The 14,268-nt window shown below is 42.8% G+C and overlaps 1 protein-coding gene across 12 annotated transcripts in view; it reads right to left on the bottom strand.

Moving 5' to 3' along the window:
• Positions 1–269: 269 nt before the first annotated feature.
• LOC112252708 (CUGBP Elav-like family member 2) overlaps positions 270–14,268 on the bottom strand; it is a 67,001-nt gene continuing 53,002 nt past the window's right edge. For 4 of the 12 annotated variants that reach the window (XM_024424199.2, XM_024424201.2, XM_024424203.2 and 1 more), the window contains exons 6-14: positions 13,883–13,962; positions 8,080–8,241; positions 7,639–7,702; positions 7,027–7,152; positions 6,508–6,666; positions 5,813–5,989; positions 5,456–5,473; positions 4,875–5,018; positions 3,062–3,242 (exon numbers count right to left, since the gene is read on the bottom strand). In XM_024424199.2, the coding sequence (XP_024279967.1) occupies positions 3,115–3,242; positions 4,875–5,018; positions 5,456–5,473; positions 5,813–5,989; positions 6,508–6,666; positions 7,027–7,152; positions 7,639–7,702; positions 8,080–8,241; positions 13,883–13,962 (1,058 nt within the window). In that variant the 3' untranslated portion in view covers positions 3,062–3,114. Of the gene's footprint in view, positions 3,243–4,874; positions 5,019–5,455; positions 5,474–5,812; positions 5,990–6,507; positions 6,667–7,026; positions 7,153–7,638; positions 7,703–8,079; positions 8,242–13,882; positions 13,963–14,268 lie in introns of all 12 variants that reach the window. The other 8 variants (XM_024424190.2, XM_024424193.2, XM_024424192.2 and 5 more) reach the window with 8 other exon arrangements.

Genomic DNA, 14,268 nt, shown 5'->3' with positions numbered 1-14,268 from the left:
AATTTGCATGCTTCAGTTAGGCTGGCACCTAGCCAAACTCGGCTAGCCTGGTTAAATGACCTTCCTTTGAAAAACGAGAATGAGGAAATAGTACGGTTGGTCCATTTTGAGACGCCGTAGCCAGTATACACTTCCTCAGTAAGAATGAATCTAACTCAAGAAATCTGTCATTCATTTTGATGAAGATTTATCTTAGTCGGGGCAATTTTAGATTAAGTTGTTTCGTGCAGTATTTGTCAATTAAAACATTTGCATGAAAACGAGTCGTCTCTTGTTGCATGACAAAGACTTTATTAAAGAATCCCTAATGTTGACCAATCACCAAAAAAATCAGCACAGAAGTCCAAACGAACAAAAACGTCACAAAATTTCATCATAATATATTCAAACTCCACCGAACTGTTTCAGCTGGGAAGCACGCGGACACATTTACCCAGAAAGACTCACAGCTGTAATCGCTGCCAAAGGTGCTTCTACAAAGTATTGAATCGGGTGTGAATACTTACTTAAATTATACATTTCTGTATTTAATTTGTCAATCATTTGTGCCAACATTTCTGAAACCATGTTTTTCACAGTCATCTTATGGGACATTGTGTGTAGATGAGTGAGGGAAAAAAATCTAGTCATCCATTGTGAATTCAGACTAACAGAATATGGAATAAGTTGAGGGGTATGAGAACTTTCTGAAGGCACTGTACATGTAAATAAGTAGGAATTACATCACCACTCGTAATGACATTTATTTTTTCGAAAGGTTGTGTTGATCGAGCAAACAGTTGTTTTTTTAATCCTCTTTAAAAACTTGAAACACTTAGACCCTAGCAGATGACATTACAACATAATCTACAAAATAACCTAAACTTCTATAGATTCAATGGTATAAAATATAGGTAATCTAAGTGTGCATTTAAACCACAGATTGTCTATTTGTGAATCGGTTCTAAAAAGTTCATGTAGGTAGTCATAGCAAATCTACCTTTTAATTGTGCCGTAAATATTTGTTGGAATAAAGAATAAAGCTAAATAGGTAAATAAACTGTTATATTTTCATTAATGAAAACCAAGTCACCAACAGCCTTAGCGAGAAAATTGAAAATCTTTACAATGCCTTCTTGAATATTAAATGTGAAAAGCCATAACAACGCACTGAGGGGAATTCTGGTTGATAATCAGACTTGTTTTGAAAATTGTTTTGCTAGTCGAGTGGTCTCGATTCCCTACATAGTGCACTACACTTTTGACTAGAGGCCTGGCGGCAAATAAAAATCTGTGCACTAAATAGGGAATAGGGTGTCATTTCAGACAGAACCTTATAGTATGTTGTTTCAGAAGCCAGCATATTGCTAAATGGCACAAAGTAGCACTGTGCCGTGCTAGTCCCTGTATTAAAACTTTCAAGTGAACTTTAGAACGAGAGAAGAGGTTAAAAGAAACAACATAAAAACAAGCAAATTACAAAATTAAAAAAGAAAGAATAAACTATCCCACAGGCTTTTAAAACAATGTTTTTTTTTCTGCATTTGCTAAATAGTCTCTTAAATGAAATAAGCGCAGGTAAGATTTCACATTGATTTTGCTTGTCCTCCCTCCCTTCCTCCCATTACATTTATACAGAAAAACTAGAGAAAAATGAAGTTACATGCAAAAGAAATTGGACTTATCCAAAATGGCAGCCTATTCCCTATATAGTGCAGCACCTAGCACTGATCAAAAAGGCTTTGGTCAGAAGTAGTGCACTTATACAGGGTGCCATTTTGGATACAACCAATCGGGTTGAGCTATGGTCAAATTTCATATGTCAAAGGTCAGTGGGGGGGTGTGGTCAGGTAGCCTATTGGTCAGGCGAGCTTTAGCGAGACATCAGAGACAACAATGGTGGGAGGATGATGAGGAGTAGCCAGGAGGAAGAGGAGGAGTTTTGGGTTGGCTTTCAACACCATGAGGACATGCTAGGCTAACGATGAGCAAACAGGCATGGAGATTTTTTCTAAAAAAGGGAAGAAAAAACACGAAAGGAGAGAGGTAGAGAGAGCGAGAGAGAGAGAGAGAGACAGAGAGGGAGAAAGAAGTTAGCCACAGCACAATAACCTTTCAAACATGAGGCACCAACAACAACGACAAACAATGCCAACCACCACATATAACATAATGACAATTGGGGATGTTTCCCCACACACACACACAAAACAATACAGTTTGATAAAGGAAATGACATCATCAGATTAGGAAATGACATCACTAGACGTATGTTAGACAGTCAGACATGCACATACATGTGGCACTCAAAGTGATCCATCTCTAACCAGTCAGTCCCTTCAGGAGAGACATGGATGGATGGAATGATTGGAAGAAGTTAATTATGAAAAGAAGTGAGCAGAGGTAGCCCCAGCGGCTTGACATTGCTTGGTTTTAAGAAAGAAAAAGAATGAGAGATGGAAGCAGAGAGAAAAAGTGAAAGACCTTCACATATTAAGAGGTAACAGATCAATGCAACAGACTGAAGCCCAAGAGCTCTGATAGTCTGACAGGATGAGGCGTGTGTCTGATCCTTAGTCAACCCGTCTATTTTAAACCTAGTAAGTAGATATAATGAAATGGTACAGAAATAATCAAATCTGGTGTTCCCTCTTAAATATCACAACACAAAATACCCTTTTGAACACTGGCTCTAGTGATAGCTATAAATAATCATATAAATTAACACTTTATACCACTCTTAAAAATGACATGATGAAACTGTAAAAGGAATGGATGCAGTAATAATAGACATGTAAAGAACATAACCGGTTTAAGATAACAAGACCCCAGTGGAGTGAGTCTGAATGACACCCACGATAGTAGTACGGCGCCCCTGGGGCCAATTAGGGTTAAGCGCCTTGCTCAAGGGCACATCGGCAGATTTGTGACATTGTCGGGTTGGGTATTCGAACCAGCGACCTTTCGGTTACTGGCCCAACGCTCTAACCTCTAGGCTACCTGCCACCCTATTAATTAAGTCTCTGCTGTGGTGATCAGATGGCCTTGGCTTTAGTCGTGGGTTGGGTAGACTTAGACTTACCCGTGTAATGCTAACATAGAGCCTGGGGAAAATGGCCCCTGCCCTGGGTAAGATCAGTAGGGTTTGCTGTCGTTCTTAGAGCGCTTCAGCTGCACCTTGAGCCTCTTCATGCCGATCTGGAAGCCGTTCATGGCCTGGATGGCGGCCTGTGCCGACACCGGATTGTCGTAGCTGACAAACCCTGAGGAATGGAGGAAGGAAGTTAGGGCTAGTGACATACCAAACTCAAACCAATGAGGCAAAAAAAAACAAGTCTTCAGAGATTTCCATGACATACCAGGGGGCTGTGATCAATGAGTTCGACAGATAACAGTTCTAAATAACCCTAATCTTTTCCAGAAATACAGACTTCAAATCGGAATGGTATAATTGGTTTGACAACCAACAACGCATATTCAATAAAGAAAATCAAGCGATGACTGTTTATCAAAATGTACAGTGCATCCAGAAAGTATTCAGACCCCTTGCCTTTTCCACATTTTGTTAAGCTAAGCCTTATTCTAAAATCGATTAAATAGTATTTTTTCCTCTTCTATACCCCATAATAACAAAGTGAAAAACAGGTTTAGAAATGTTTGCAAATGTATAAAAAAAATACCTTATTTACATAAGTATTCAGACCCTTTGCTATGAGACTCGAAATGGAGCTCCGATGCATCCTGTTTCCATTGATCTTCCTTGAGATGTTTCTACCAAGCCATGAGGTCGAAATAATTGTCCGTAGAGCTCCGAGACAGGATTGTGTCAAGGCACAGATTTGGGGAAGGGTACCCCAAAAAAATCTGCAGCATTGAATGTCTCCAAGAACACAAGTGGCCTCTATCATTCTTAAATGGAACAAGATTGGAACCACCAAGACTCTTCCTAGAGTTGGCCACCCGGCCAAACTGAGCAATCAGGGGAGAAGGGCCTTGGTCAGGGAGGTGACCAAGAACCCGATGGTCACTCTGACAGAGCTCCAGAGGTCCTCTGTGGGGATGTGAGAACCTTCCAGAAGGACAACCATCTCTGCAGCACTCCACCAATCAGGCTTATATGGTAGAGTGGCCAGACTGAAGCCACAACTCAGTAAAAGGCACATGACAGTCCGCTTGGAGTTTGCCAAAAGGCACCTAAAGACTGAACATGAGAAACAAGATTCTCTGGTCTGATGAAACCAAGATGGAACTCTCCTGCTCCAGAGTGCTCAGGACCTCAGACTGTGGCGAACGTTCACATTCCAACAGGACAAAGACCCTAAGCCCACAGCCAAGTCAACACAGGAGTGGCTCCGGGACTCTGAATGTCCTTGAGTGGCCCAGACAGAGCCCGATCTAACATCTCTGGAGACCTGAAAATAGCTGTGCAGGGACACTCCCGATCCAACATGACAGAGCTTGAGAGGATCTGCAGAGAAGAATGGGAGAAACTCCCCAAATACAGGTGTGCCAAGCTTGTAGCGTCATACCCAAGAAGACTCGAGGATGTAAAAAAAAAATGCCACTGCCAAACGCCCTTCAAAAAAGTACTGAGTAAAAGTTCTGAATACCTACGTAAATGTAATTTAATTTTTTTATTTTATTTTATTACAAATTAGCAAAAATGTCTAAAAACCAGTTTTTCTTTGTCATTATGAGATATTGTGTGTAGATTGATGAGGGGAAAAAACAATTTAATACATTTTAGAATAAGGCTGTAATGTAACAAAATGTGCAAAAAGTCAAGGGGTCTGAATACTTTCCGAATGCACAGTAGCTGGTTAATGATCCTGCTTTCTACCCCAGCGGCCATTGAGACAGTTATTTCTCATGTTTGGAGGCAGCAGACTACATACCGAAGCACTTGCTCAGATTGGTCTGTTTGTCGATGAAGACTTTGGCAGAGACGACACTTCCAAAAGGCATGAACATCTGCAGGACATCCTGGTCTCCAAACTCCTGGGGCAGGTGGTAAATGAACAGGTTGGCTCCCTCAGGACCTGAGAGGGGTGGAGAGGAGAAAAGGAGAGGTAGAGAGGAGACAGAGAGACAGATCAAGAAACATAATCATGTGGCATGACGCACAGCTGTGGCCAGCAGACTGACCTGGGTTCAAAATTGTATTTGAAATCTTTCCAATACTCAATCTGTGCTTGATTGAGCTCACCTGGAACCAATGGAATAGTCCCAAGAGCACCAAAGCCTGCCAATCTGGCACTTGAGGGCCCTGAAGTTCCCCTTAGGTGCAGATCTAGGATCAGCTTCTCCCCTCCCACAATCCTAACCACTGCGAAACTGACCCAAGATCAGCTTCCAGGCCGAGCAACTCATCTTATTCCCACTGTAGTGGCAAGCTCAAGCAAATGCTCAAAGTATTTGAAAGAAAACCAATACTACCTGACCACACATTGTGGTTAGTGTGTGGACTGAGACTCACCCTCCCTCTGGCTCCCAGCTGAAGGAGCAATGAAGGAGAGGAGAGGATGGAGTTTTAGATTTGTTTTTTGAGAAAGAGAGATATTGGTACTAAGTAAACATATGACACTGCGCCCTATGGTTAGTCGATTATTTTCTTTCAATGTCATACATCGTTTACTTGCAAAGCCCATTTGGGCTTACAAGAAACTAGTTGAGACACACATGGCCAAAACATTGATATTTGCATGACATTTTTGGTAATTTAGCAGATTTATAGTCAATGCATTCCACTTAAGGTAGCTAGGTAAGGCAACTATATATCACAATCAATGTAAGTTAACAAGACAACATTTGCAGCCTAACTGGCCTAACTCACCCTCCTTCTGGCTCCCGCCGGCTGCTCCCTGCAGTAGGGACTGGCTGTAGAGGGAAGGCAGGGCGGAGGCCGTGTACTGCTGCATCCCTGAGTAGGCCTGAGTCAGTGCGTCCATGGAACTCGCCCCCGAGCCGTTCGCCATCGAGGCCCCCAGTCCTCCGTTCATAGTCGCCATTCCTAACACAGTAGACGTAAAGATATAATTTATTTTGACAATTCAAAAATACAGATTACATCCATGCAACTGGATACAACAGCCAGGCCTCAACACCTAAAGTTCTCTCTACCATACAGACTGGCATACACTTGGGATTAAAATGACACTAGTCTAGTCCTATACTAAATAGCTATTTCAATGGATATTCTCCCAAGCATTCTTTTCAGTCCAAACCAGGCAATGTGTCCATAAAACCAGCCCTTATTCCAACATTTGACAATCATGAACGTGGACTACCATACAGGTAAAGAAGCCTGAACATCAACAGAACACAGCGGCTTCAGCAACACAATTAAGGTATGATTTGTGTGGACGAAAACAAAAAAGGTTGAAGAAAAGGTGGGAGAAGATATACAAACAACGAGCTCTGTTTTTAAGCTCTTTAGGACTAGAAAGGAGATAAATGACTTGGTCAACCTTTTGTAAATATTTATAGAATTCTTTACTGCCAAGTCATTGTTTTTAGTGCAGTACTCACGGTTGGAGTACTCACCGCTGACACCCCCAGTGAGGGCGTTGAGGTTGTTGAGACCCATGGAGGTCCCCGTCAGGCCCCCACCGAGGCCCTGGGTCAGGCCCAGAGAGGCCAGGGTGTTCATGGCTGCACCAGCGCTGGAGCCTGCCGTCTGGCCTGCTGCTGGGGAGGAGAGGGGTCAGAGGTTACTATTAGGTGTCGTTTCAACCTAGCAAAGATGTGGTATTAGTGGAGTAGATAGAGCAGGCCAAGCAATTGAATACGAAGCAGGTGCACTCGTAGGTGTCTTTTTTTGGGGACACAGAATCTTAATCCTGGACTAAAAAGCAAGTTCAATGGGGAATCTCCATCAAAAAGTTTTTAGTTCAGGACTATGTTAAATCTGTGTCGTAAGATTAAGCGCCGTAGATTTTTTTGTGAGCAGTACATTTTTTAATTGAGCGAAAAATGAAGGGAGAAACTAACATTGGCCTCAGACTGCTAGATTACCTGAACTATAGAGAGAAACTGGGCTATAGTTACCTGAGTTATAGAGATTACCTAGAGCTCCGTTGGCTGACAGGGCGTTGGAGCCGCCGCCTGAGTTCTGGGCTGCAGAGGCAGCAGCAGCTAACGTGGCCAGGTTCTGCAGCTGCAGCTGGTTCACACCTGGAAGAGTGAGAGAGAGGTTGTTTCATTTCAACTTTATTTATTCAAGTATGTCAATTAAGAGCAGATGCTTATTTGCAATGACAACCAAGAGGGGGAAATGGAGCTGCATTAGCTGTTCTTATGGGAGACCAGAAGAGCGGAGTCATCCGGAAAAACAAGAAGTGGGAAAAACAAGAAGACTTCATAGCATTGACATATAACAGGAAAAGAAGTGGCCCTGGCACCCTGCCTTGAGGCACTGCACCGGTTCTTGATTTTCACCCCTATAAATTTGTCCCCAGCAGACTTGTATCTCCTAGAATAGCTACTCTGATTAATGTTCCAATCTTATTCAACGGTAATGCGATTTTAGTGGTTGTGAAACTATGTGGGAGTAAAGCATCGTGACAGAAGGTTATTTACATGAACAGTTGTATGTTTATCAGAGTGGGTTTGAGTTGTGGAGGACGGGAACAGGGACAGGAAAAAAATTGAGTGACTCACCTCCTAGCCTCTGCATGCCACCAAAATTACTCTGGTTACCGGTAGATGTCGCCTGTTGGAGCAACTGTAAAAGAAAGAGAGAGTTCTAGAACAGAGTAAAGTAGACTTGTGCTCTTTCCCAATAATTTCTGTCTTTCCTTGATTCCCCATGTCCTCTCTCCTCGTCTTTTTCAAAACTCATTGAAGGTCCGCGGGTAGGGCCCTTCTCAAATGCGGTTTGAGAAAAAGGGAGGAGGTGACAAGGACCTGAGGAAAACTAATTGAGAAAGAGTATGACTTCTCAGAATGTCATGCTTTCCCAACAATGATAAACATGCATGTAGCCTATATTTATAAATATGTATGTCAATGGTTTCAATTTACTGCCAGGTACTGTACTGTGAGGCCTCCCAGCCCTGCCAGGTTACTGTGGCGTATTATGGTGTATGAAGGTGTACTTACTGCCAAGTACTGTGGGGTGAGGCCTCCCAGCCCTGCCAGGTTCCCCCAGGTGGAGGCGCTGTTGAGCTGCTGCATCTGTTGGGCCATCTGCTGCTGCAGGCGCCGCTGCTCTTTGTCCCTCTGAGTGTCCGCAAACTTACACACCATGGGAGAGGAGCAGCCCTGTAGTGGTGGAGGGGGAGGAGCGAGAGTTAGATTTCACCCAGTCAAGTTCACACAAACACACTATCAGAAACACAGACACTATCACAACAGTCAAATCTGCAGGGCCATTTTTCAGGAAGAACTATCGTGGAGGGTATACTATGCCCTGTGGTAATCTGGGGAATGTATTTCTTTAAGTGTTGCATTCAAAATAGGAAATAAACAATTTGAACATTGTCATGCACGACTAAGCCAGGCTACATTCCACAGACAGAACCAGGAAGGGATCATGTTTAGACAGAAACAAGACAGCCAGTTACACTTTATAACACTGGAGGTATGGCTCAAAAGGAGGATTGGGGCGGGGTCAGTTGGGAGGGACTGAGGCTGAGGAGAGTCAACGCAAAATACACACACACACACACACACACACACACACACACACACACACACACACACACACACACACACACACACACACACACACACACACAAAGACAGATGGGAGGGGCATAACAGAAACATATAAACAGAGACAGTCAAACAAGGAAGGACATGTATGCCAAGTCAAGACATAACGAGATAAGACATTTAGCTACAAAACACATACATAGGATAGCGCTGTAACAAACAGACAAGCCAGATATTGACATATCACTGGACAGACCAGACGTAGACATGTGGTATCAATGTTGTGAATTAGAGAGAGCCAGACAAAGGGACCAGGCTTGACAGGGAATTACTTTCTACACTAGTAGCACCTCCCATAGCATCAGGGGGATACAGTAAAGACTAATACACTAGTAGCACCTCCCATAGCATCAGGGGGATACAGTAAAGACTAATACACTAGTAGCACCTCCCATAGCATCAGGGGGATACAGTAAAGACTAATACACTAGTAGCACCTCCCATAGCATCAGGGGGATACAGTAAAGACTAATACACTAGTAGCACCTCCCATAGCATCAGGGGATACAGTAAAGACTAATACACTAGTAACACCTCCCATAGCATCAGGGGATACAGTAAAGACTAATACACTAGTAGCACCTCCCATAGCATCAGGGGATACAGTAAAGACTAATACACTAGTAGCACCTCCCATAACATCAGGGGGATACAGTAAAGACTAATACACTAGTAGCACCTCCCATAGCATCAGGGGGATACAGACTAATACAAGACTAATACACTAGTAGCACCTCCCATAGCATCAGGGGGATACAGTAAAGACTAATACACTAGTAGCACCTCCCATAGCATCAGGGGGATACAGTAAAGACTAATACACTAGTAGCACCTCCCATAGCATCAGGGGGATACAGTAAAGACTAATACACTAGTAGCACCTCCCATAGCATCAGGGGGATACAGTAAAGACTAATACACTAGTAGCACCTCCCATAGCATCAGGGGGATACAGTAAAGACTAATACACTAGTAGCACCTCCCATAGCATCAGGGGGATACAGTAAAGACTAATACACTAGTAGCACCTCCCATAGCATTAGGGGGATACAGTAAAGACTAATACACTAGTAGCACCTCCCATAGCATCAGGGGGATACAGTACTGACTGTAAAGGGTGTAGTAGGGTTGCAAAATTCCCAGAAACTTTCCCCAAATCTCCAGAAATCGCCATCGGAGGATTCCTGGATTCAGGAGGCGCAGAAAAGGAATACTCCAACAGGGATTTCTGGAAATGTCTCCAATTGCAACCCTAAAATGGTGCCATCACTACTGGGACCTAGTTCTAAATTCCGAGGCCCAGCGCTGAGCTAGTTTTAGTCTGTGGTTCCTAATTAGGGATCGGTTGGCTGCTTCCCTAGGGAGCCTCTGACCTGTTAGCAGTCACATCACTCTTGCTCCAGTTCCTGAGCACTGAACTGATTCAACGGGAATACCAGCCCAGTTTTGAAGGGGCTTAGTGGGACAGTTACTCTTATACAGTACACGCATGCCTACAGTGCATCTCAGTTGACGCCTAAACGATAGTGGAGAACCTAGGTTCCCTGATCTACAACATTTTGAAAGGACCCACTAAGACAGTTGCTCTAACACTGTAGCCTTTATCTCTGTTTAGTTAAAGTCCATTCAGTATAATGAGCAGCATAATGATTTACTATGCAGGTTAAGCATGGGTAAATAAACACTTTGTAATGCAAGAGGTTATACAGTTGCTCTAATATAGAACTATATCTCAGTTAATGTATATTGAATATAGTAGTCTATATGCTTTACTATGTAGGCTAAACAATATGGGTAAATACTTTGTAATGCAAGGTTTAACACATTGCTGGGCGCGTTGCCGCTTTGCAACTGGCACGTCACAAATAAATAAAATGGTGTAAATAAATTAGTGGGATATTATTGATTCATTCGGCTTCTGCTAAAATATAGATTCAAAAATATGTTTCTCTCCATGTGTGCCCTCTTAAAGCTCCAATATGTAACTTCTTGGGCGACCCGACTAAATTCACATAGAAATGTGAGTTCTAGATATGTCAATCATTGAAAGCAAGTCTTAGAAGCGGTATATCTGTTGTATGTGAGCTAATTCTATGCTTCCCATTGCAAATATTTATATAACAACCACCATACAAAAGTAAACTTGGGAGTCACGCGATGACAAGTTGTGTGGTCCTTCCTCTAGGACTCGTCGGGAAAGCATGCAGTTTATTAGGCTACAGATGAAATAAGTTATGCTGAACTTCACAGGCTGGCGAAAGTGCAATGGGATTAGCTTGATGCTCCTCTCCAATAAATATTGAGGGTCTTACACTGGCGACATGATGATAGATGCTTGGCTGCCATTTAACAAAATTTAAAATAAATCTTGCTCTTTTGGCCATAATAATCTCATCTTGTAGGCTTTACCTGCGAGCTGGCTTGAGCGCACTTGCCAATAACAGAATGGGCATACTGCTATACAACGATAATTATTTCGTGAGAAAACCATCGGTAGAGTTAAAAATGTGCTGGAAACCAATTTATTAAGTTAATTTTTTATTCGGTTCATGGGAATTTAACTGCAAAATCTATTTTTATGTGCACTAAGTCATCATGCACTGCCTTTTATCACAACAACAAAATGAGATGAAAACACATCTCAGGTGGGAAAATCGTTCTCGTTTTGTGCGTGACTTCCTGCAAGACAGGAATGTCAGTGTTCTGCCATGGCCAGCGAAGATCCCGGATCTCAATCCCATTGAGCACGTCTGGGACCTGTTGGATCAGAGGGTGAGGGCTAGGGCCATTCCCCCCAGAAATGTCCGGGAACTTGCAGGTGCCTTGGTGGAAGAGTGGCTTAACTTCTCACAGCAAGAACTGGTAAATCTGGTGCAGTCCATGAAGAGGAGATGCACTGCAGTACTTAAATGCAGCTGGTGGCCACACCAGATACTGACTGTTACTTTTGATTTTTTTCAGGGACACATTATTCCAGGTCTGTTAGTCACATCTCTGTGGAACAGTTCAGTTTGTCTCAGTTGTTGAATCTTACGTTTATACAAATATTTACACGTGTTAAGTTTGCTGAAAATAAACACATTTGACAGTGAGAGACGTTTTGTTTTTTGCTGAATATATATATATATATTAAAACACGGCTTGAAAAAAACAACATACGTTTATGCAAAATTAACCTATTAAAAACAGTTCTGTAGCAATGAGGTTTGTGCAGTAGGCTATAGGCGCAATACCTTATCAATGCATATTGGCTATGCTTGAATTGCCCTGCCAATGTTGTTCTTCTCAGACCATTTAGAATTTACATTTCACAATGTTAGGTATATGACCATACTGGAAATAGATGATTTGTTATATGACTTGTGAGGCACAGCCAAGTGAGCGTAACAATTTGCTTATATTTTATACTGGACTGATGGCCTGCATCTGGCGGTCAGTCTGCGGGGAGGGATTAACAGCAGTGAGGCTGCCTCTCAGACTCACAGTCCCTTCCTCTCTTCTTCCCTCCGCTGAGAAAAGGGGAGATACGTTTTTTAAGTCGCACTGTATTATTTCTGCCTTAAGCACCAATTCATGTTGTTACTCCTGTGACCAGAGAAAGTGTCATATTCCTCTATTTAAAAAAAGACACGCTGCTAATAATAACATTGCTTGCTTATCGGAACACTTTGCTATACTCCTTCATTGCAGTTGCAGTACAGGTTGCAGCGTGAGTGAAAGTAGGGAGAACACACATTTTATAGCTGATAAAACTGTTGAACAAAGTGTTGACAGTGCTGAATAACAACTTAAACATGAACTTACAGAAAATAACTGCTGTTTTTGAGTATTTGTTGAGTCTCTAGTCACTGCATCGCAGAGCTTGAGGCGTCACTATAGCCCGGGTTCAATTCCCAGGATGTGTCACAGCTGGCCGTGACCGGAAGACCCATGAGGCAGCGCACAATTGGCCCAGCGCTATCTGGGTAAGGGGAGGGTTTGGCCTGCTGGGATGTCCTTGTCCCATCTCTAGCGACTCCTTGTGGCGGGCTGGGCGCCTGCAAGCTGATATCTGTTGCCAGTTTTAAGGCGTTTCCTCCGACACATTGGTGCGGCTGGCTTCTGGGTTAAGCAAGCAATATGTCAAGAAGAAGTGCGGCTTGGCAGGGTTGTGTTTCGGAGGACGCATGGCTCTCGACCTTCGCCTCTCCCGAGTCCGTACAGGAGTTGCATCAATGGGACAAGACTAACTACCAATTGGGGGTAAAAAGGGGTAAAAGTACAATTAAAAATAAAGAAAACCTGCGGTGCGCTCGAGGCTTCGTTTTACGGCAATGGCTCGAGGAAACTGGCGCAAACTGTGTAGACACGGTGAGCTGATCTATCTGATTGGCCAGCGGCAGGCCTATAAATGCACTTGATTTGCTCTGTAGACCTGCCGGGTAGGTGGAGTTCTACTTTCAGACATATGAAATGGTTCAAAATGGAAACACTTTGCCTTCCCGGTGCTAGGGCAGCCCGAATCAAGTGCACCTACCACCAACAGCGTGAAAATTATTTAATTAACGCATGGCTTTATAGTTTTGTTTTATACAGATATGTAAATGAAATGGGCTTAACATGCTGTATTATTTTCCCTTCCGTACAGACTAATTAGCATATGAAGTATATAATTTGCATAAAGTAGTATAACAAGTTTATTCTAATTTCATAAATTGTTACAAACTCCCAGTTAGGCATTAAGTATAAAAATGTGTTAATAATAGGATCAGCCTACTTTAAATTATTGGGCTGAAATTACTGTAATTATGTTTTCCGTAGTGCCTAATTTGCATTGCAGTCCTATCCTTATAAAATGAGATGCTTCTCTATAACATGGAATACAAAGTATAACACCAGAACTACAGTTTAATTTTGTCTTCCAACACCCTAGTAATATTGGCCAAGTATGCTTTGCGTTGGTGTATGACTAATGTTCTGTGATATGACGTCTGCTTCCCAAATGGCACCTTATTCTTTTTATAGCCCAAAGTCCAAAGTAGTGCACTATAAAGGGAATAAAGTGTGATTTGGGACAACCTATAAAATCAACCAACATGTGTTTCTTTGTGAGATACAATTCTCAATTCGCACTTAAACCACAAGGAGGCAGCAGACTGCATAGAGGGAGAGGGGAGAGATGAGAAATAGGTGCTAAGGGGTACAGTACCTCCATAGTCTGAGAGTGATGCATGGTTTTGATTGCATTCGCGGCCTGAGCCCTGGTAGAAAATGTGATAAACGCACAGCCTGTAAGGAAGGGGAGAGGGAACAAGAGGAGGAGGAAGGGAGGGACAGACAAGAGGAGGGAGGGTAGGAGGGAGGGACAAAGAAGAAACAAAACAAGACAAAAGGTTTTGGGACACGTCGTTATGAAATCCCAAATAACACATTACAGTAACATAGAATGAACGGCACTCCAAGCACACAGAAGAACCGCTCTCACTGGTTAGCACATGGAAGTAACATAACAATACAGTCACAACAACGAGCACAGTAACATAACATTGATTGACGTATTGTACCACATTCAAGAGAAGCTGTGGATGGATTGGG

Source organism: Oncorhynchus tshawytscha, linkage group LG06 (assembly GCF_018296145.1).
Source record: "Oncorhynchus tshawytscha isolate Ot180627B linkage group LG06, Otsh_v2.0, whole genome shotgun sequence".
NCBI classification, from domain to species: domain Eukaryota; kingdom Metazoa; phylum Chordata; class Actinopteri; order Salmoniformes; family Salmonidae; genus Oncorhynchus; species Oncorhynchus tshawytscha.
Note: the sequence above shows the minus strand (reverse complement) of the source record. Positions and strands in the feature narration are given on the sequence as shown.